General features: G+C 41.1%; 2 protein-coding genes across 3 annotated transcripts; one reads left to right on the top strand and one right to left on the bottom strand.

Moving 5' to 3' along the window:
• Window positions 1–2,277: 2,277 nt before the first annotated feature.
• CD24 (CD24 molecule) lies at window positions 2,278–7,041 on the bottom strand. The gene is made up of 2 exons (XM_021553766.3): window positions 6,873–7,041; window positions 2,278–4,342 (listed from the first exon to the last, which is right to left on the bottom strand). The coding sequence occupies exons 1-2, from the start codon at window positions 6,945–6,947 to the stop codon at window positions 4,151–4,153; spliced, it is 267 nt and encodes an 88-aa protein (XP_021409441.1). The 5' UTR covers window positions 6,948–7,041; the 3' UTR covers window positions 2,278–4,150.
• An 11,962-nt stretch (window positions 7,042–19,003) lies between these two features.
• MTRES1 (mitochondrial transcription rescue factor 1) lies at window positions 19,004–23,281 on the top strand. Of its 2 annotated transcripts, none has more exons than XM_021553759.2 (4): window positions 19,004–19,088; window positions 20,497–20,931; window positions 21,743–21,815; window positions 22,827–23,281. In XM_021553759.2, exons 2-4 carry the CDS (start codon window positions 20,507–20,509, stop codon window positions 23,001–23,003), a joined length of 675 nt encoding a protein of 224 aa, XP_021409434.1. In that variant the 5' UTR covers window positions 19,004–19,088; window positions 20,497–20,506; the 3' UTR covers window positions 23,004–23,281. The 2 variants fall into 2 exon arrangements, with proteins under 2 accessions (XP_021409434.1, XP_021409435.1); XM_021553760.3 differs by lacking the exon at window positions 19,004–19,088 and adding an exon at window positions 19,357–19,500.
• Window positions 23,282–24,102: the final 821 nt, after the last annotated feature.

Raw genomic sequence — 24,102 nt, 5'->3', positions numbered from 1 at the left:
AACTGCTTCTAATACAAGCACATTCACATCCATCCTCAATTTCAGATACAAGGTGTTATTGTGAGCTCACTGCAGAGCCTGGTGTAACCTGAGTCCAGGGAAATGCTGACTTGGAAAGATGTGTGACAAAGAGCCGAGCCCTGCAAGTGTTTGTTCCCATGAGCCCTTCCAGAGGCCAAGAGGCTGCATAAGAACGACTCTGGGGAGAAATTACTCCATATTAAACAATGTACTAATAACATTAGGGAGCAGGCTGCAGTCTCCAGCTAGCTCAGAAGCATTTGCATTGTACAGGCAAACCCTAGTTTGATGGATTTGGCTAAGAGTTGGGAATGGCTTGTCAAAATAACCCCGAGTTCATTGATTGAGACATTAACAATGTCCCATCCCCTCATGGACAAAGGGGGACTACCTTTGGTACAACACAGCCTTGCCTGTACACTACTCTTGTGGGGAGAAAGGCTCAGGGGACAGAGCTGTGTCTTGCTGAAAACAAGGAGGCCACTAGCAGCGGTGTTGGATCTGGCCCAAAATACTTCACCTAGTAGAGATTTTTTGCTGAATGGAAGTTGTTCATTCAAAGTCCCTGTGGATTTCTAAACTAGCTGAAATCTGCAATTTGGAAAAATTTAAGGGCTATTCAGAGTATGATGTTGAGGAGGAAGGAATAGCAAGCTGCACACAGACTGTAAGTGCTCATTTTAGGAACTTCCATTCAAATAAAAACACTATACTTTATTCAGGACTTATGTGGCTAGCATATGTTTACAATGAAAGCAGTGCCATGCATCAGAGCAGTATTGTTTCAGAGTCACTGCAATATACGCTATCCAGATATACTTCAGCTGCACAGATCTGTGAAAGTGAGAGGCATAGGTAAGAGCTGGCTCTAGTTATTGTAGTTATTTTTTTTTTTAATTTAGAAAAATTAAGTAGTTGTGAAGTGCGTAGGCTCCATTCTCCTCCCTCCCCTTCTGCCCTCCCCACTTTGTTAAATACATCCATCACATCCTCTTTCCCTGGGTGGATTTCTTCATCACTGATTCCATTGTCCTGTGATGGAATGGAACAGAACAAAGGTTACCAGATCATTTTTCTAAATCATTCATCTGATCTGGTGAAAACGCTAAAACTCAAGAGAATTTAAATAGCTTAAATGCTATTAAAGAGTAATCTGCCTCTATTTCTCAAATAAAAAAAATAAAATTAAGACTTTGAAAAAAGCATGGCACCAATTCAGCCAAACATCCATTATGTCAGATTATTTTGCAAAAACTTCCAACAAATTTGTTTACTTCTTTTATTGTACTGGCATATCATAGAATTAAGACCCATTGTTGCAGCCTTTTTCCTTGTCTGCCTGTCTTTGGAGAGGTTATTTTTAGTTTTATGTTTTTAAAAAAGGTACACAGCCGGGTTTGTTGGTTGATCTTCCTGCTTTCTCTTGGAGCATTTGGAGAAAAGCTAAACAAAGGAACAATGTGCTTTGATACTCCCTGCACGTTCTAAGATTTAGTTAAACAGCCAGCTTTGATAAACTTGCCCTGCTCCTTGGTTTGCTCAGCCTACTGGAAAAGCAAAGGAGCAGAGCAAAGGCCCGCCACGCTGCATTCCCTCGGCAGCCCTGGGAGGCCTCTCCAGGGGCCTCTTTCCCACTGCCAAATGCAGCCTAAGCATGCCTAAGTGCTTAGGCACTTGGAAATGTGTTTCTCCACATGTAGGGAGTGAAGGTAACCACAGAGAACAACCTTGGACCTTTAAAGGGTGTTAGGAACATACCTGGAAAGCAACACAGACACAATTTTGGAACGTCATGAACTGCAACTATTTGTTACTGAATGCTTATCCGGTTAATTTTTGCTTTAAAGCAATTTTTGCATAAATTCCTACTTCTTCCAGTCTCTGTCCTTCATCAAGCATGGTTCAACTTGTATTATTGGGATATACCTACTCTATTAGTGTAGTTTGTGGGAGGCAGAAACCTTAAGCAGTTAATTCACATTGCTCGATAACCAGAAGCTGAGAAACAGATTTAGCCATCATAAGGAAAACTGTCCATCGCCAACAAAAGAAATAAAGAAAACTCTGTCTTAGCACTGTTTGCCTAACATGAAAACATAGTCATACTTTGAAAGGGAAGAGGCTGTAATAAGCATGGAAAACTTACTACAGTTACTAGAGATGCTAACCAAATCTCACTCTCTGGTTTCAAAGCGAAATCCAGATTCCCAGTGGCACAAAACCTTCCAGAGAAATAAAACTAATTACACGTCAGCATTTCTAGACCTTGAGGTTTTTAATCACATATACCATCTTGCTTAACAGTTCATTCACTTAACACAGGCAAGGTACAAGTTTTTGTAGAAGTGTCTGGAAGTGCATCTGGAATGCATTGCCTGTCCACTGTTTTATTTACAGGTTTTTTCAATGAAAATCAGTAGCTAATAAATCAAACCATTATTACACAAACACAAAATACAATCATTAACACTTAACTGGATACAAATGATAAGCGTAAGGAAATGTCCATGTATGCTCACTGACATGAATTTGTGTTAGCTTGCTACTAATATATGATACTGTGAATCGGTGATAATATAACTGAAAGACAGATGTGTATTTAAAAAAATTAGAGAGCCACTCATGTTTGACATGATCTTATACTGAGATAAATATCTACAGACAGTGGTATGATCGTGTACATTCACATTTGATCATATCAACATAGTTAATTTTTTTCTGACAAGATATCATCATCAAGGTAGGTGAACCTCCTCAACAAAGCTTGCTAAGATCAAATACCAGATAATATTTTCTAATATGTTGGATGATACAGAAACAATCTGTGCAAGTGTAGCAATTTTGATTCAGAAAAAAAATTTTAAAAAGTAGTATTTACAAAGGTAATTTTTAAATTCAGTGATTAAATTAAGACTCCAGTCTTCATATTCTAAACACCTGTTCATTTAATTTCTTTTTTTTTTTGGCGGTTTGCTCTCCTTTCCCCATTCCTTCTCCCCATCACAAATATTAGCCCAGGTTTAAAGTAGACTCACAATTAAAACTCTTGAAAAACCAGTAGGTTATTCACCTTGTGCCAACAAAAAAAAAAAAAAAAAAAAAAAAAAAAAAAAAAGCAAGACTATAACATTACTCATAAGATTTCATAAATCCTTCATAATTTTCATAATTAAGGAAAGTTCCAGGAGCAAAAATCTTATACAACTTGGGAGGAGAAATAAAGGAAATAGGAGACATATATCCATTGACTTTTTTGTTTTTTCTTTCTGAATTTCATTTACAAAAAGCTCCTGGTACTTTTTCTAGTGTTTCCACACCTCCTTTCTCTGGCACATATGGTTTAATATGCAAACAATTTAAATAAAATGTCAAATTCAAATTCCCACCATAAATAATTCCACTCTTATGAAAACTGGTGGGGTTTTAGCTAATTCAAAACTAGCCCTCCTGGCTAACCATTTAGTTAGGAATTAGGGGATAAATAAGGGGATTCTTGCAAAAATTTGTTATTCTATTTTAGCCTTGTAACAATTTAATATAAAAGAAATCTGGAAGAAACCCTTTTCACTGGTGTTGTTTCTTTTTCACACATCCTAATACTCTTAAGTTATAACCATACAGGCTGTGCAAGAAACAGTATTATTTGAGCTTTTCTCTGTTTTCTAGGGATTCTGTGAGCCTGTTGATGTTTTTGAACTTAAAAAAATAAAAAATATTGAAGTCCTTATTCTAAATGGTAGATAAACACTCTAGCCTTTTTTCTTCATGGAGCGTTATTATCCATCCTTATTATAAGATACTCTATTTCTTCTCAGCTTTAAATTTGGTTTGTCAGTACTGTCTCTTTTTGTTTCCATCTTGTTTTTCAGATTCCAACTCATTTGGTGAAAGAGCTCATAATTTTACCTCCTTGCTGAAGCAGATCTTTTCACACTGGTCAGCTTTGAAAGTCAGAATACTGAGTGTTTCTCTAGGTCAGACTGGTAATAATTTGAGTATGGAGTGGAACCAGGCTGGTTTGATGTGGAGTTTGGATTGATTTCTTCTCATGCTGGGTTGGAGATCTGGCCATCTCAGGCGGTTCAGGAAACGGGGTGGGGAGTGGTAGCCATTTCCATGCCAGAGTCTCTTAACAGCAAAAATACGTAAGAGAAACTGAGAGAATGAAAAAAAGACTTGTGGTTGAGTGAAGAGAATTTCCATGTCCGTGAGTGGTGGTACTGTTCAGTGAATTTGTGACAGCTGACAGAGAAGTGGAACTTGTTGAAGAACTGTTTGAAGGTGTTGGACTTGTTCCATTGGTAGTTGTTCCACAGTAGATCTAGAATGTGGAAAGGAGGGGAAGTAACACAAAGGGTTATTTTGTCTCTTCTTAAAAATCAGAATACATAGTAGTAGCAACAAACACTGTGTAGCCTCCCTCAGCCACAGCACTCAAATGACATATACAAATGCTCACGCCTTTCATTGTGCAGCTAAGGACAAAGACATTTTGAATTGCACGTGTAGGGTATGTTAAAGATAAATCTAATATTTTTCTAAGTGTATTTACATAACTATTACTTTATGTAAATCCTTTAATCCTTTCCTAAATTAGAAGACACATAGGTTTCAAAAAAAAACTCAGGAAAAAAAAAGTGCAAATGTAGAGCTATGTAAAGGCAAATCTTAGGACAAGAAAGACTTTCAAACAACTGTGTGAATTGCAGTCTACGTGTGCAGACTAAGTCACAAACAAAAATATGAGGAAACAGTGGTCAAGAATTTATTGATACTGTTTCTGGGGCTGGTTTGTGGCTTCCTTTGAAGAAATGGTGGGGCTTAATGTGAGTGGATTTAATACTTCAACCTCTCTTATCTTGGTGTGGTAGCACTGAACTGCAGAAGTTAGAACAATGAAACCATACTGATTAAATCACAAGCTATTGACATTCTTGAAGACACAAAAAAAAGTGCAGTGAAAAGACTATATATTAGCAAATTCTTAAAATGCTGACAGAAATCAAAATAAAAAAATATCCTTTCCCCTCGTAACTCTGCATTATAGGGACAGAACAAAAACTTGCACTCTGTGCAACCTCAATATCAAGTTATTTCCTACATATGTACAGGAAAATTTTCAAAGATAACCTAAAGCATTTTTATTCCTGTGGAAAAAAACTTGTGAGACACAAGAATGAAAAACAAGAGCAAGAATCACATTATCTCATCCCCAAAAAACAGCATAATACAGAAAGCTTGACTACAACTCCATGGCAGTAAACTTGTATTCTACCAGAGCATTCTGGTAAGCTCTTAGACTTAATTCAAATAAAACTATACATATATTTTTAAGGAGGTTAGTTAGTTTAATAAGTAATTCTGTCCACAAAAGGTGTCCTTATTTTCTCATGTTTCTAGTGCTGCTGAGAAAATACATTAGCAGGGGAAAAAAAAAAATCAATCCCTCAATACTGAAGCAATGAAGCCAATGTTAAATTAATTAGAAAATTGCATAAGCACTTTCTTTTTGTATTTCCTACTTAAAAAAAAAACCCACACAATAGAAAAAATGTAAGAATGGTATAACGCTTCTGGTATTTAGCATTTTTGGCAATCGGCACCATGCTGGAAGCAATTTAGGACTGCAGAAAAAAAATTGCTGTGTTGAAGTTTCTGTTAAAACCGGTCTGAAAGTGATCAATAGTGAATTGCTGAGTTAATAACCTACAAGGCAAGTGCCAGCCTGCCCTGGAATTTTTTTCAGTCTTCATACAAAGACTCCACAATCTTTCCACCCTTGGTTATGTATATTTTAAGTTTCCTTGGTTTTAAAAAAAAAACCCACAATACTAGTTGCTCAATTTTTTTTTTTTTTTTTTTTTTTTTTTTTTTTTTTTTTGGTGGAAGAGAATGGGCTTATGTCCAAGTTCCCCAGCATCACAGTAGATGGGACCCCAGAGGTTTTCTCAACGTGAATGTGATAAATACGGGTAACCCAAAGGGTCCGATCCTTCTCTCAATCACTGCCAAGGGCAAGACTCCACTGAGCACAAAGGAGAAGGGATAATGCCCCTCCTTGCAAACAAAGAGGAGAGGAGGAGGGAACACGATGCAGCAATGCCGTTGCTGTTTATTTTTCGGATACTGTGCTATTCATCCTTTTGAAGAGGTGGTCTCTAGGAACAACACACCGATACGGAGCCTGCGAGCCCCGCTCGGCTTGGCCACTTAAAGAGAAGCGGATCGCTCCTGCATCCATTACCTTTGCGCCAAGGGCAAGTCTCGTCCAGCGCAGCAGCCAGAGGCTGGCGCCTTTGCTTCCAGCCCCTAAACCTCCCGCTCCTGCCGAGAGCCGAGCCCAGCACCAGACCCAAAACCCCGCACCTTCGGTGGGGGGGAAGATCAGCCCCGGGTCCCGCTGCAAAACTCGTGCCTTCCCGGGCGCTCTCGAGTTTGGAGGGATCGTTCTCCCTCTAATCAGCGGGCGAATGAACGCTCAGCTGTCGCTCACTCCGCGGTTCCGCGGCTTTCCCTTGAGGATCCCACGGGGGGAAAAAAAAAAAAAAAAAAAAAAAAAAAAAAAAAGGCGGCCAACTCCAACTTAGTCTTTTTGGATTTGACCGGGGTAATCCACGGCACCGCCACCGCCGTCCCAGGGCTCTGGGCTCGCCCCGCCGCCCGCCCGCGCCCATCCCCGCCCGCCCGCAGCCGGGGCTGCCCGGGCTGGTTCCTGCCGCCGCCGCCGCCCCGGGGCGGAGGAGCCGCCCGCCGCCCCCGGGCTCGGGACGGCGCACACCGGGAGCTCCGCCGCTGCCGCGGCTCGCCCTGGGGCCGGCGGAGGGAAAGCGCCGAGCCTCTCCGGGGCTCACCTGCGTGGGGAGGAGGAGGGCAAGGAGCAGGAGCCCCAGGCCGAGCCGCGCCGCCAGCGCCGTCCCCATGCCCATCTGGTGCTGTCCCGCCGCGATGCTGGTGCTGCTCCTGCCGCTGTGGCTGCGGGCGAGAGGGATGCGCCGCTCCGCCGCGCCCGGCCCTTTTATAGCAGCGCGGGCTCCCGTGACGCCCCGCCGCCGCCTTCCCTCCTCCGCCGCACAGCTCTGCTCCCGCCCCCCAGGCCCGCCGGGGCCCCGCGGGTCGCTGCCGCCCCTCGTCCCGCGCCGCTGCGGGCTCCGCTCCCCCTGCCCGGGCTGCCCCTGCCGGCCCCTCTCCGACAGAGCCGGGAGCGCTGCCCGCCCCCTTGGGCTCTTACAGGCGCTGGCCCCTCTCTAGTGTCGGCGTCGTGTTCTGGTATGGAGGGACTGGCACAGGGCTGTGGCGCTTGAGCTGCAGTAACTCCAGAGAAACGCTTATGTTTAGAAAAACACCATGCTTTTTCCATTTAAAAAAAAATGGTGAGTGAAAGAGGAAAAGGTAAAAGCAGCTGTAAATATTTCTAAATGGCGGGAGCAGTGGGGAAAAAAGCTGGGGAGTTAAGATCCCATCTTATTCGAAGCTGCCTCACCATTAGTGCTCAGGCTTCAGACCACAGGTTGCAATTTCAATCTATTGCAATTTGGATCTAAATATTTTATTATTACCATTATTATTTAAAGAAACCTATGTAACAAGTGGAACACAAAGTTCTTCCAGCTGTAGCCTCTGTGTAGGTGAGGTTCTACCTTCTCCACAGTAAATGCTGTATCTCCCCCCTTGGCTGGCTGAAGATTGATTTGGTGAGGCCCTGACACACCCATTCTGATGTCTCAGTGTGTGGACAACTGAATAAAAATAGTCTGTGTCCACTTTATAAACTACAAAAAAGAGACACTCGTGCCAGTTCTATTGTCACAAAGCAGTTATTTCTATTTAAAAGAGGAGCAAGATTCTCTGTTGGCTCAGACAAATCAACAGGTTTCAAAATTGGATAGATTTGTGTTTATCTCAGGACAAAGTGTGAGGAGATACCCAGGTCCAGCACTACATAACTCATTGGCCACCTTCAGGGGCTGGACTGGTTTTGAAGAGCTTCCAAGGGCATTGCTAGAACTCAGACCACAAGCATAGAAAATGTGGAGAGATTCATTATAGAACCTCACTGTAGAGCCAGGTGCTGGGACTTCTGTTGGACAAGAATATTTCATTCCAAACTAAGCCTTTCATTATTTCCTTCAGAATGCCCAACAAAGCTACAGTTATTTTACTTTTCCAGAAATAAAGGCATTTTGTAAGCTGTACCACCCAAGATATCAGTCCATATTCTGCACCAGGACAAAAGAGCTATGATAAGCCTGAAGCACTTCTGAAGCAACATTTCCTTCATTCTGATCATAATCATAGTCCAGTCCTTAACTATAAGAGACGTAGTCTGTCAATAGAGTGACTATGGAAACCGTCAACAAACTTATGGTCTTATGTCTCTGAATATTCACTGGTTGTCTGCTGAAAGCTGGATGCCAGAAGATGGATTTTCATTATTATGGAGATATAAGGAGAGAAAAAAGAGAACTGTGGAGGATTTAAAATGACAGAGGAGTGACAAAGCTGAAAACATTTCTATCACTACTTTTTTGCCTTGCCAACAGTTAGTTTTGGTTGTCAGAGTTAAATGACTCACAAATGGCAGGGAAGGTCACCTTTCCATTCAGTAGATAAACCCAACACTACAGAAAAGTGAAATTCCCTGTGAGAGAAGTCATGTGAATCACAACAATAAAGTCAGGGCTCACATGATTCTGACACCAAATTCTCTGGAGGAGATGAAAAATGAAGGAAATCCAGTTAGGGCTCTACAATAGCTAAAGCAAAGAATATTCTAGTGTGAATCTGACAGAGATGGTTGCCATTATTATCTCTCCCATCTTTTTTGGGAGCAAAGGAAGTGATACAGCTGTTGCATGATCCCATGGGGATCATAACTGGCTGTTCCAGGTTGAAGCAGCAGCTGAGACACTTAAATGTCAACACCAGTACAGATGAGAATGAGAGAATAACAGTCAGATGGCCTTTCCCATTCTCTCTACTTGGGCATCTTGCCTGAGGTTTGCAAAAAAAGATGATGCACAATTCTTATAAGGTGACATGAACAAATACAGCATGATACAACTGACTATTATTATTATTTTTATTTTTATTATTATACACTGTATTGCACTTTTGGTGTTTTAAAAAGTTTCAGTGAAAATGAGGGTATCTTTGTTTTTGCTAAAAATATTTTAAAGTCTGTTGCTCTATTTAAAAATGAAAACCACCAGGATTTAAAAACATTTGGCAGAAATTGTAAATTACAGAAATAGTAAAACTCTGTAGAGTTTATGTTTGGAGGCCAAAAAAAAGCCCTTTTGAAATATTCCTGAAGTACTAATGTAAATAAGGAAATGTACTGTCAGCAAGGGAGAAATGCTAAAAATATTTTAAGCCCAAGACTTTAATTGAAACCTTTGTCATTGGAAATTGTAATGCCTAACACTCCATTAGATTTATATAACCAACTTTCCCCATTCAGGAAAGCTGCAATATTGATTCCTCCTGAACACATAAATCATCTCTATTCCTAATTCCAAAATCTTTTTTCTACAACTGAAGTCTATCATGAAGTCTGCAAAAGATATACCTGAGCAAGAGTTCAGGATCCAATATATGGATTTTTCAACAAGGCAAGGAATGCTGTGAGCTGAGAACCATATGAAGTGAAGTACTGCTATCTGGTGGCCAAAAGGAACTTCAGATATTTTTCTTTCAGAAAAGACAATGCATTCCCTCAATCAAACACCCTTTGATAGCAGCGTGCTCTTAGAGGTCTCATCATACTGAGATACAGTGTTAAATATTGTTGAATCCCCATTGTTCTGCTTCCTTTAGTTTTTATCCATAGGTCAGCACCTCCCAGTTAAATACATAATATTTGATTAGAAAGGCTAGCAAAGAGCAGGGAGAAAATGACCTTGATCTTTTGAGTTAAATATAAGTTCATATGTATATTCCAGTAGCGATTTTTAAATTGATTGAACTTCACAATAAGCGTAGCTCTCAGTTCAGTGAGCAGAAACAAAACTTGTGCTGCTTTGCATAATGCATTGGAAAACAAGAACAGCTAAAATGACTGGCAGAAAACCCCAACAGTTATCTATAAAAGGAGACAGAGAAGTCTACAAGGCACGTAAGTAATTTATTCAAATACATTACATTTGAATAAAAAGATTTAGCAAAATAAGTGTAGACATTAAGTGGAAATAATGAGAAATAATTTTGACTTAACTATTAATTTACTCTTACCTTTTAGATGCTAATCTTGATCCATCTAAAATATTTTAGGAGCATCAATTGCCAGTGAGAATCACTGGATCCTTTGCTCACCCAGCCAACTCTTCACTCTCCTTGCTTGTGCATAGACTAGAACTTACTACTTATATATTAGAATTTACTACACCTTGTGGGTCCTCTCAGTGTCTTCATCTATTTCAAGCTCAGGCTACTACAGCTCTCCCTACTCACCTGAGTCATATTATACATTATTTTAGTTAATATCCCCTATGAGCTTGTGCATTTATGTATTAGAAACTGATGTTTTTTCAAAAGACAGATTTGGAGAAATCCATTTTTGCAGTGTTCATCGACTAGCCCACATATGATGATCTAAGCTGACATCATCTGCTGATACGTTTCCTTGATATCCATTTTTAGCATATGGTTATGCCTTGAGAAAATCACAGGTCAATATTTCCTAATATTTCCTACAATTTTCTAATATTTAGTTAGTTAGGCTGGCCCTTCTCTTACTGCTTGTTTAGTGGAAAGGACCTGTGTTGCAGCAGCTCCAGCAATATAATCAAAATTTGCCCGATATTTTGAAGCAACCTTCCTTACAGTTGTATCTTCACTACCATTGCAGAAAAGACTGAAATACTGATGGGACTGTCTGAAACTGACTTTAGACAACTGGACAAAGCTGTTTGGCATATGTCTTGGATAAGAACTTGGAATATATATTGATGATTGAATTTCCTCTTCCAGTTCATATTAACTTTTTATTAATAAAGCTTTTAATGGAAGGCATGAATGGTGGTAATGTAAATCTCCATTTATTGGTAATAAATGTTGGTTAGATTCAGCTACACGTGTCTTCAGGCATGGGCCTTGCTGCCATGATGCAAAGCCAGGATTCCAGCAGTGACACTGTTTCCCTTCTGTGTTTATCCAAGACAAAGGTATTGGGCTGGTTAGTTAGAGGTATAGTTATAGAAGTAAGCAAAACCATGATTTCTAGACCTGGAATCATAAGCCTGGAAGTTTGAATGGAAGAGAAATTGTGATTCCAGAAACAGTCTCAAGAAGAAATGCTGCTGCTTTAATGTCCATGGATCTTTTGACTTCAAGGATGGTGTCAGCCTACACAATTAGGTGTGGCTTCAGATCTGCTTGAAAGCACACCTTTCTCCCTAAGTCAAACAAACTCTTGGGTGACATCAATACAAACAAATTAAATGGTAGCAGAGCCTGTTCTTTGGCCTTCAGGCCAACTGACATGTCTAACCCTGTCCACACTATTAAACTTTCCCAGTCTCCAGAAAATGGAGGCTAAATCTAAACTGCCTATTGGTATGTAGCTGGCCCTGGCCTAAACCAGCCCCTGAACCATGGTCAGGAATTGTTTGGGATCATGCTACTTGGAATAGGACAAAACCAAGACTGAGCTTTTCCTCACTTATGAGGCATAATGTCAGATAACAAGTCTATAGACATGAAGCAGTAAAAGTTACCAAAGGTGATTTATTCCATCTTCCAATTTGAGGGAAGTTTAAACATTATACTCAGGAAAAAAATCAGTGAAGAGTATTTCACAGCCCATAGGCCTTCTGTTTGCTTGCCAAACTATCTTTGCATAATATTTCTCCTAAGTCTTCTTTGCTGCAAGTTTGCATTGCATTGCAACAATTTATTGCATTGCATAGTAAAATGCACAGATAATAATGATGACCAGATTTGTAACCAAGTTTTTACTGGTTGAAAACATATCAGACACTTTGCACTGAGAGAAGGAAGCATTGCATGACAGCAGCCATCTACATCTAAGTGAGTCTCCCTGGAAACCCTTGATGGGTGATGAAAGGAAACAAGTGCTTCTATGACGTAATTAATCTCATTTCAACACAGACATCTGAAATAGATTAATCACTTCCTGGGGATGCGGACATCTCTTCACTGACTCCTAAAAGAGCATAGATTATTCACTCTGACATTTGCCACTATATTTGCCTGTAGTTTGAGGAACAGATTCAATTCCTTCAAGCTTTCTTCACAGGATTTTAATGCTTTTTTTGTCACTTTCCTTTGTACTCTCTCAAATCTGTCTTAATTAGATCATCTTTTCCAAAGTAGCACACACTACTTAAGATAAGACTTCAGCATGCAACAACTCCATTGATGCAGCTTAGAAAGAACAATTTTTTCCCAACTGTTTTCTTTTGTTTTGTTTGTGGTTTGATGCAGTTTTGAGATTATTTCACTCCAGTTCTTGAGCAATAGTGCAATGTTAGCAGTTTTCCCATCTCCCTGAATTTTCCTTCTATGTTAAGACTCATTAATAATTGTAATTATTGCAGCCAAGTTCATCTTACCATTATGTTGAGCATTAGCTGTGATTTCCTCTACTGGATTTGATATTCCACATTGCCTCTCTTACCTGGGGATAAAAAATTAGTTATTCTCATACTATACTGCCACTTTGCCATGCTTTCTTCCAAACAAATGAAAATACATACACCTAAAATCTCTGCATCCTTATTAGTTATTTTAATCATCATCATTAGTTTATGACTGCTGGGATTTCTTCTATCCCTGACACTTTACAAGACCTATGTTTTCAGCCCTACGTATGAAGCATTTTTTTTCTGATAGCAGTGGAACTCTTTATCTTCTTTTGAAAAATGTTGAACATTCTTATCTTGTAATTTGGATATTTTATTGTGCTTCCTTTTGTTTTGGTTTGGTTTGTTTTGTTTGCTATTGTTTCCTTGGTTTTGTGGTTTGGGGTTTTTTTGTTATTGTTGTTTATTTACTGCCTTCTCCTTGCCAGTTAACTGGGCAGATTTTTACCCACAGTTATCAAGAAGATAGTCTGTATGAAAAGAGAGCTGCCTTATAGAATACCTAGGTTCAGAATTAATTACTAGTCATGGCTGCTGCATGGCATCCTGAAGGGGTTATTATTTTATAATATTTTCTGGGTAATTTCTAGTTTGAGTAGAGGACAGGCAGAGATAACAAAGTAATGAGAATGAACCATGGAGAAATCTGATAAACAGGAAGCTCTAAAGTTGTATGGGAAGATACAATATTATAAACCAAAATAACAACAAATAGGATTAAAATGTGTATAAAGTAGATCAGCTCTTCTTCCCATTTCATAATAAAACAAGGGAGTAGTCTAGGATTTGAAAAGACAAACTGCTGAAAGGAGTATCACTAGGAGTGTTAAGACTTCATGTATCTTTTAAATGGTGAATTCTTTATCACATGGTATTATTATGCAAGGCACAGAGAAGGAGTGGTCACACAGTGATGAGAACACCCAGAGGTGAAACAACTAGTGTTGCAAGGACATGCATCCCTGGGAGATAAAGCATCCCAGATCTTCCTACTATGTGATTTACGCATCTTTTACACCTCTGGAGCTGGACATTGTGAAAAGGTGGGAGAGCATTGACACCAAGTAATGTTATTCTGATAGTCTATCCCACCTTATTGCACCTTTATTGATACTATTTCTTTGTGTTTGTGTGTGTGTGTGTGTGTGTATTTGTGTGTGTGTATGTATCTCAAAGGTGCATTGAAACAGACAAATTTTTCTGTTTACAGATGCTAATAAAGAAAATTTGGTCCCTGAGCCACACTGGAAGCTGAAGTACTTTGCTCAGCCTTTTTTATGCTTTTAAAAACAAACCTGACAAAAATATTGTTGGTTTGGTTTTGTTTGGGGCTTTTAATTTGCTTGTTCTAAGGAAACTTTAATTATACACAGATGGAAGAACAATTGAAATTTCCCCACTGGAAATTAATAATGCTAAACTTTCCTGTGTATATCTTGAATTAGTTACTATCAGTTAGAAAATAGAACATTATTTTCTAGTAACTGAAGACATTAATCTGAGGAGAATACAGAGGAAACACAGAAGCAAACAAATAATTCAAACTACTTAACAGTTTCTCACGGACTATGCTGTTTTATGGCTAATAAATAAGGTTCAAATAATGAATGCTTAATTGATTTGTTTTGGTTTTTATTGCATTTGCCACCCACTGTTAGTGTAGCTAGATAAATCCTAGAGCAGCAACCAACACCAGCAGGACCTGAACACACATTCACTACAGAAGGAATTATAGTCTCAAATCCTATCCTAGGAAACAGCACAATAACTTTTCCTACCAAAAAAAATACTGTGTTTTAGACAATTAGTAAACAATAATGTGAGGGTGAAACAACAAAACAAATCTCATTGCAAAGCTCTCACCAAATGGGGAAATTAAAGAATTAGCAGTGAAACTGCAGAGCTTTTAATCTTGGTGTAGCTGGATTTAGTACCAGACTGTAGGAAGTTACTCACTGTTTTCCTCCCATTTGCTCAACCACTGATGTAACACCAGTTTTCACTGGCAAGGCAGCAATGCATTTCTGGTTTAGGTGGTTCACCATGCTCTGACTGATGGTGTAGTGTCACATCACTTCTTCAGTGCTAGTCAGAGCAATCTGCACTATCCACCTCCATCTTCTTCCTTATTATGGCTCAACGTGGCTTCCTACTTTAAAAGATAATAGGAAGACAAAAGCTGAATTAGTCAGGTAGTGAAAAGGATGGGGAAAAAAGAGAGAATGCTATATTAACAAGTGGCTCTATCTCCATTACTTAAAGAAATACAAAACTGAAACTCATCCACCTTCCCCTACTCCCCTACTTACCCATTTTTAATGTCTAAGATGGGTTTTCAAGGAATAAGTAAACTGCAAGTAAAGGTGCTTTGTGAAACCTTGCTCACTTCTGGAAAGGGTTCTATGTGCAGGATTCCAATGTGGCTGCAGGAAAAAATGGACAGAAGTTCATGATGCAGTTGTTACCACAAGAGATGAAGTGGCAACACAAAGAGTTGGTAAGTAGAGAGAAACAGAAGTTTCAGTGTACTGGGATAGGAGCTGAATACACTAAAGGTATCCTAAAGAGAATAAACACAACGTTTTGCAGTAAAAGATAGCACAGTAGATTATATGGACAAATGTGTGAGAAAGGGAAGTTTAGAGCAGCATGTCAGCTGGAAAGGCAGCACTGGAAGAGCTAGAAAGGGAGATTCTGCTGCATGAAAAGTAATTTTTCAGGAAGGGGCTTTAGAGAAAGAGATTATAGGATTATTTGGTCACAAATTGAATGCAAGTAGCTAACTAGAGGAATTGTCTCTAAGCTATGGACTAAGAAAAAATAACATCTAAGCAGTTACAATAGGTGTGACATTGGAAGAGGTGAATTAGCAGTCAGGAAGCTCATTATTCAAATGAATATGGACAAACTTAAAGGTGATGCTCATATGGGAACACTCTGTTTAGCCAGGCAGCGTAAATATGCATAGAACACTGTCCAGTCACCTGGTCACCTTGAAATAAGCATTGTAACTTAAAAAGCATGTGGTCTCAACAACACAATGCTGGAGCTAAATCTGCAGAGACAAGTAATCTGGTGAGATGTACATTGCAGAATGTTCGTCAGAGCTACTCACAGCACTGAAATGGTGGCATGGGGCTCTTTATTTTGAGATGCAATGAGTGTCAGCAGATCCAGTGCTGTTACTTGACTGACCTTGCAGGGAAACAAAGGTAACAAAAACCCCTAGGCAGTGGGGAGGGAATTCCCAGTTACAGATTTAAACATACAGGTCAAAAGATACTGAGAATTTTCCTCTCTGAGCTACCAAACCAAAAAGACTAATCTCCTTATGAGTGAACAGCATAGGGAGTATAGTGAAATACATAAAATGAAAATCATACAAGAGAAGAATAACCCTTCCTAGAGAGGAGATGACTCCACTGGAAAATAAAAATAAAAATAATCAATTCTATGAGAATAGCCATGGCAAGAACACATCATGGTCAGACTAATTAAAAAAAAAAAAAATAGACCACCATGAATCTGCCAGAGATGAATGATCACTGCTTCTTACCAAAACTGAAACTTTTGACTGTATGTTGCTGAGGTTTCATATTTAAAATAAAAAGAAAAACAAACAAACAAAACCCCCCACCAAAACTCATCTGAAAGCAGTTTAAAGAACATGCTGCTCAGAGGTAGTTATGACTGATGTGTGCTTGAGCAAAGTCTCTTGCGCGGGAAGCTTGAGCCCGGGACAGCTTCGAGAGGAGCTTTTCACTGCCATCTAATGGTACACTGAGCGAAATTACACTGAAGTCTTTACCCCCTCCGAACATTTTGGTTGTGATATAAAGCAGGATTAATCATTCTTAACTTAATTTTTGCATTGTTTTTTATTTAAAAAGGTACATACTGACCCAGGCTGGGAGTTCCCTTTCATGATCCTTCAACTCTGTGGCACGGGGGGAGTCTGACAAGAAGCCCTGAGAGGGACATTGAAGTTCCTCTACAGTCCAGGGCTGAATGAATCCGGGATGAGGTAGGCTGGGGGAAATTCCAAAAAACTTTGATAAGCATCTGCTTTCATGACTGACATGTAATAATAACATGATGTACCTTCCAACTAGATCAACTGGAACAGTCTCCCTCATAGCTGGACTAGGAAATTAAGTAAGTGTGACAGAGGTGATGACTCTGTTTGGGCTTGCGAAATGATGAGACAAATCAGATTTGTGATGCCTGTTCATGACAACCAAGTTGCATTTCCTCTGCATCTGATTAATTTCTGTTTCTGTGAGATGCAACTGTATCATCATATTTTAAGATATAAAAGATGGGGTGACTTCAAACACACTCTTTACCTTGCCATTCATTATGAAGGTGTAATAAGCATGTGTAATAACTGAACAACATAGAAAGGCACTAATACTTATATTTTGGTTTACTAAGAGTAAGTTAACCTCACTCTCAGCAATGTTAGATCATTAATCCTCCATGAGACAAATCAAATTCCAAAAGATTTGAAGAGACTGGGGTGTATGGGAAGACAGGCTTGGGGTGGTTTTTGTAGGGTTTTGGCTGAGGGATTTTTTCCTCCTTGAAGAAAGTAGCATTTCTGCTAAGGGAATCCATGCTGCTCTTGACTTTTTTTTTTTTTTTGTTTTGACTTACTATGTGCCATTATGAAAACAAGAAAGGTACTCTTACTGTTCATTTTTCCCCCTCAGAAAGTATGTATGTACATTTTATAATATATAGGGGAAAGTGCTAATAAAGTTAGAGGCTATAGTGTTAACTGAAATAGGTCAGAATCTCACAGAACTTAGCACAGAATCATTCAAAATGCATAAAGGCACAAAGGTTTTCAGGGATTTCATCCCAGTGAAGTTTCTAAGGAGGGGAAATAGCTTTGCCTGTGAATTGTTCCATTACCAAATATCCCTGACATAAAAACCTCCCATTCAAACATTTTATGACAAAGTTTATACAGGTATAAAATTAAGCAAACACTTTAAATGCCCATGCTAATTGCACAGCTGCTGTCCAGCAGTAGTTCTGCAATTATATCACTTTTCAGATTTGCCAGTATTTTTCCAAGGAATGAGGCTCTGTATTTTTTCAAGGGTCTGTCAGGTGAGGTGGCCAGCATTTTAAAGCAGAACTACAAAGTTGAGGAGCTTTTCCATCTGCCAAAATTACCCTTAACCTTGTGCAGCCACTTACATGAGGGTAAGATGCTACCAATCTGGTTGCATTCTGTGCCTGCTCTGTATGGATACAGAGATTTCCCCAAATGTTGAGAAATCAGTGTTCAGAAGCACCAAGAGATTGATGCACACCATAGAGAAATCTGGGAGAAGGCAGAAGAGAGGGTGGACTTCTTCGAGTTTCTGAGCTCCACAGAAATGGAATTATGAATTACCTCCAGTAACTGAGATGCAGAGTAAAAGAGGGAGATGCAATGTGATGAAAAGTAAGAAAGATAGAGGAAAATGTAGGCCACAGAAGGGTTTGGATTAGATTGTTACGGTGGCCAAGCCCTTCAAATCAATCTGTGGTTGGAAAATTTGTGCATCTCCTGGAGTGATTTCCCCAGTGAGAGATTTTAATGTTTTTTCTGCTTTGGCAATGTCGTCAGAGCATGAGGGGCAGAAAATACAGAAAAAAACTTCCCTGGAAAGCTGGGAAAATTATAATGGGAAACTGCTCCATCACACCTCAGTGGGGCAGGAGACAATAATCAGTGGCTGGACCAGTCCTCCAGCAGAGGACAGGGCAGAGGTTGGCCCAAGCACAGAGGGCTCTTCCCTCTCGGTTTGCTGAGGAGGGATTGGCAGGAACCCGCTTCAGCCTGCTGCCCTCCTGTCTCTCTCCCAGCTTTCTGCAGCCTCTGCTCCCAAACCGACGGGCACAGTGTGCAAAAGGGGAGACGCACCCCCAGATGTCTAGAGAGAGAATGCCAAGAGGATGGAGCCAGGTTCTTCTCGGTGGTGCCAACTATTAGGACGCGAGGCAACAGACAGAAAATGATGCACAGGAAGTTTCACCGGCACGTGAGGAAGAACTTTTTTACTACGAGGGTAACTGAGCACTGGAATAGGCTGCCCAGAGAGCTTGTGGGGTCTCCTTCATCGGAGATACTCAACAACTGCCTGGACACAATCCTGTGCTCTGTGATGACCCTGCCTGAGCAGGGAGGTCGGACCAGATGACCACGGTGGCGCCTTCCATCCTCGCCCGTTCCGCGATTCCGTGAGAGGCGCCCCGGCTCGCAGAGCGGCGGGCAGGGGGCGGGGAACGAGCGGCCGCCGCCCGCCCTGCCCGTCCCGCCCCGGGCGCGGAGCGGGTCCGCCGGCCCCGGCAGAGGGCGCCGAGCCGGGGCTGCGGGGCTGCGGGGCTGCGGGGCTGCGGCTCCGCCTCCGGCGGGCGACGGCGGCGCGGGGACGCAGCGCGGCCCGGGCGAGGCCCCGCGGCACCCAGGTAACGCCGCGCCCCGCGGCCGCGCTCCGCCGGGGCCGGGGCGGGCGCGCCGCGCCTGCGAGGTCGCGGGGCCGGGTGGCGGCGGCGGCCGGGCCCCTGCGGCCTCCCGGGGCGGCCGGCAGGGAAGGCGGGGCCGGCCGGTGCCGCCGGCACCGAGCGCCCCGCCGCGGGCCGGGCCGGGCCGGGGGCGCGCTGCCCGCCCGAGCGCTCCGGCGGCGCGGAGGGGCGCGCCGGCGGTGCCGGGCCCGCTCCCGGCCCGCCCGGCCCGCCGCCTGCGCGGAACCAACTAAGGTCGAGCGCTAAAAAGAAGCAATAATATTTGTTTGCATGTTCAAATAACTGTTGGAATTTGCTCCCGAACTGAGGAGGGACCTGCGTCTTCTGCGATACCGTCCTACAATTCAAAGTATAGGTCATGTATTTTAAGCTCACATATTTAGATACAAGAAGAAAGCCGGCGGAGGTGTGGTTATTTTTATTTGGCCAGTAATTGCTCTCATTAATCGGGGCTTTTTTTCTCAGCCACAAATACCGCCTCATTTCATATTTCGGCAGGGGTCACTTGGGTGCGGAAAACCAGACTCTAATCTCGTAAGGGAACACGTGTTTCCGTGGGTATAAGATCACAGTAAAAGCCAGCGCAGCACCCAACTAATAGGGGCTGTTAATCAGTTTCTGAGAGCGTTGAACGACACCTGGAGTGTTTTGGGGGTGTTTCCACCTACTTGTCCCAGGTTAGAGAGAGGAGCAGCAGCACCGGGGAGCTTTCATGTGAGCCCGATGTAGCCAGTGTCACTCCTGGTGTCACGCCTGTTGCAGCGCATAGAGCCGTGTTATTTCTGCCACGGCGCCGGTTCCCATCCGGAGAAACAGGGGGGGACGTTGTGCCGCGTTTTGCCACGCAGGAGTGTTGTGGTCCTAGCAGAAACGGAGGTTAAGCAGCTTTCTGCTTTTCTGGATTTGCTTGCTTGCAGTGTTCGGCAGCAGCTTGCTTGTTGTGACAATGACTCATGATAAATAGAGATCTCCCTGTGCTTTTTATGACACAGATAGCGGCGTTTCTGTCTATTTTTTGAATTGTATTTCAGATGTAGGGAGGAAAGCACCACAAATGTCTTTGCACAGTTAATATTGAACACCAGAAAAGCAATTAAAAACGGGGTATTCTGCTGGGCGTTTCTGCATTTGTTTCTCATCTGGTGTCTTAGCTCTTTGTAGCTTTAGCCAGTTTATGAGAAAGTTGGATCATAAAGCCACCTAAAGCCTTGTGCTTTCAGGTGATACATCACTGTATGGGGAACTGAATACTCATCTTCTTGTAGTAACTGTTATGCCATATGTAGGGAAATCCTTTCAATCCGTCAAAGCAGTTGCTCATTTTTACATACGAATATTTGTTTTATTTTAGGTTATATGCTATGACTAGCTTCAGACTCCCCATCAGCACTTTCAGAAAACTAAATGTCTGGTTTGGACTGTGGGAGAAATTCCCCTCAAATAAACTGTACCCCACTTGGAGGAGAAGCTTATTCTGCAGCTGTCAAGCAAGCACAGTAAATTACAGAAGATGTTTCAGTTTTTCCCCAATCAGACTCAGTGCATTAAGGTTCTCTCCAGAATATATCTCAGTACTTTCTCTGAGGAACAAAAGCAGCAAAAGCTCTAAAAGGAGCAGACAAAGCATACAAGAAGAGGAGGAAGAAGAGGATGAAGATGAAAGTAATTTGGAAGATGAATTTGAAAATGACCCCAACATAGTAAAAGATTACAAGGATCTTGAAAAAGTAGTGCAGTCTCTTCGATATGACGTGATCTTGAAAGCTGGCCTAGACATGGCAAGAAAGTAAGTACAGAAGAAACAACTTGCTAGTGAGAAAGATGTCATACATCTAAAATTTCTCTTTTGATAAACTTTTATTGCTGGAATAACTTAGTATTTGTGGGTGTTTTTGTGGTGTAGCTTTTTTGATTCTCTAAAGATATATTTTGGATGTATGGACATTCCTGTTTGTTTCACCCTACCCCCCTTGAAACAGCCTGATTTTGCTTTTCCTTGTCTGCAGTATTTCTAAGATTGCTGAGGAGGCATTTTTTATCACTTCCTATTTATTTAAAATAAAGAAAATACAAAATACTGTACTAAGGTCTAATTTGAGATTGAGGGAGTAAAATAATGCACTATTTAATGAATGGAGAAATAGGGTACGGTAGGTATCAGTTTCACTGGTCCACCAGGTACATGTGCAGTCTAAAAATGTATCACAGTGATTGATCTAATGCAACCTGCAGAAGTCTGATATCACTGTGTTGTTAGAACAGAATATTAGTATAACTTGATCACTAACAAATTATTAAACTGGCTGATGCAGAAAAGGGGATATTATTTATTGAATATTCAGGAGACAGATCTATAGAAACAGCTTTTCTGGCACAGAGCAACTATATGCTATTATTTAATTTAATATCTATGAAAACCCTTTTCTTTACTTCCAGTTCAGTCTGTCCTGACCTTAAGTGAAAATGTCATTTACACACAAATTAGAGGTGTAGAAATGTACCTTGTGCATGAATGGTAGTGTTGTGTTTCTGCAAAGAAACAATTGCATTTGGTTTGCTGCACACTGAAACTGCAATAAAACCTTGTTTTTCTTCAGTAAAATAGAAGATGCATTCTACAATAATGAACTCAGGCTGAATGGAGAAAAATTATGGAAGAAAAGTAGAACTGTAAGACTTTTTTTAATTTATTTTTTTTAATATAGTAAAAGAAAATAGTTAAGGCATGATCTCCTCCCCCTAGATCACTCTGCAAAGGTGATTGCCCAGCATTGGTAACAGCAGTTCCACCCTGGGGGGGATGGTGTGACCATGGTTCCCTGGGTAAAACATTATTCCCTAAGGCAGACAGGAAACTTGTGTGGTTGGAGAGTCAAATCTAAGGCTGAAAGTCAGGAGAAGGCAGCAAGGACAGAATATTCTAAGTTGCTGAAGGAAGTGATGATATCATTATGTGAGATTTGATGGAGTAGGAATGATTAAATCTGAGATATTGGTGGAGCAGGCACATGATTAAAGAAAAAGAGGAAGTTTGATGATAGAAAGGGATTGAAACTGGGATGACTGAGGGAAGGTTGTTGTACCTGTAATAGAGCACACAGGACCACAGTTAGGAGAGAGCCAGGGGGGTCACCAGACATCTACCAACCCTTTCTTCATGTAAGGGTGATCCTCGGTGGTGGCTACTGTCATCAAAAGGCAATAGGATGAGAAGTTTTGATTCCTGATCCCGCAGAGTTAAGGCTGGTTTACGAGAGGTGTATTGCTTCTGTAACCTTTGAGAGGAGCACAAGCAGTTGCTGAGCACTCTCTTCTTTGAAACACTTTAAACTGTTTTAAAGGCATGAGGAAGAACTTTGCATTTTGCTGTTGATAGAAAAAGATTGGTGGGAAGCACACTTTGGGAGAAAAAGACATACATATAACCTTTTTCACAGAGTTAGGTGTTGGTTGTGTAACACAGAGGGTGAAGCTCTTGGCAGGGAAGGTCATGAGACATGTAATTGCATATTGCCACGGCTTTCCTAGAAGTTCATCGTTGGCAATCTATAATAGGTCTGGTATTGGCTGCCTTCCTCCTCTCCTGTGAGATAAGAATATTAAGTGGAAAGAAAGGAAGATTGTGGGGATTTGTTTTCCTCAGGGAATGTTTATAATCACTCATCTTCTCTTTGTTTCTAGGTGAAACTTGGTGACACACTGGATCTCATACTAGGTGAAGATAAAGAAACAGGAGCTGCTGTAGTTATGCGGGTAGTCTTAAAAAAATTATCTGACAAAACTGAAAGTGAAAAATACAAAGTTATTTTGAGGCGCTGGAAAAACTTAAAAGTGCCCAAACAGGATGTACTGAAGTAACTAGGGGTTGCATGTGGCAGCATAAGATTTTTGCAGAAAAACATATTTTTTTGTTAAATACGAATTTTGGTTGAACAAAATTACAGTACCCTTTTTTAAGGGCTTGTGTCAGAATCTTATCTCACTCTGCTGCGCACATCAATAATCATGCAATAAAGCCTGTCACTTTCTGCTGTTAGCTTTGTCTTGTGGTAAACTGTAACTTAAAAGATCCAACACTTATATTTCCAGGAAGTTTCTTATAAATAATGAATCAATAAAGACTGATTTGATCACTATTTAATTGCTGTCTAATTCTGTTAATCAGAAAGGTTACATTAAAGCTGACATCACGTTAAGCAAAATGGCTTTCTTTGTTTTATGTCTGTATTCATGAAATAGGGCAAAAGCCATCAGTTATGTAAAGTTGCTTCTTTTTTCATTATTTAATCTTAATTAAAGGTTAACAGTACCAACTCTATGCTTATGATGCTGCTATACCAAGAATACAGCAGGATACCAATTGCAGTGGCATATTTCTAATCAGGAAAACTTCATGGTGACAGAGAATCATAGAATCAGAACAGTTGATGTTGAAAAGACAAGATCATTGAGTCGAGGTATTAACCCAGGACTGCCAAGCCCATCACTAAATCTTGTGTCTAAGTCCCACATCTACATGCTATTTAAATACCTCCAGGGATGGTGACTCCACCACTTCCCTGGGCAATCTTTCCAATGCTTGACAACTATTTCAGTGAAGAAATCTTTCCTGATACCCAATCTGAAACTCACCTGGTGCAACCTGACTCTCTTTCCTCTTGTCAACTCACTTGTTGTCTGGGAGAAGAGACCATTCCCATTCCCTATCACTGTCTGGGCCCAGCCATCCAGACAGGTTTTTACCCAGTGAATAGTGCACCTTTCCAAGCCATAAGCAGCCAGTTTCTCAAGGAGAATACTGTGGAAAATACCAGAAGCTTTACTAAAGTCCAAGTAGACACATCCACAGCCTTTCCTTAATTCATTAAGGAGGTCACTTTATCACCAATGGAGATAGGGTTGGTCAAGCGGGATCTTCCTTTCACAAAGCTGTGATGGCTGGGCCCAATCCCTGGTT

This window comes from Lonchura striata, chromosome 3 (assembly GCF_046129695.1).
Source record: "Lonchura striata isolate bLonStr1 chromosome 3, bLonStr1.mat, whole genome shotgun sequence".
Taxonomy (NCBI): domain Eukaryota; kingdom Metazoa; phylum Chordata; class Aves; order Passeriformes; family Estrildidae; genus Lonchura; species Lonchura striata.
Note: the sequence above shows the minus strand (reverse complement) of the source record. Positions and strands in the feature narration are given on the sequence as shown.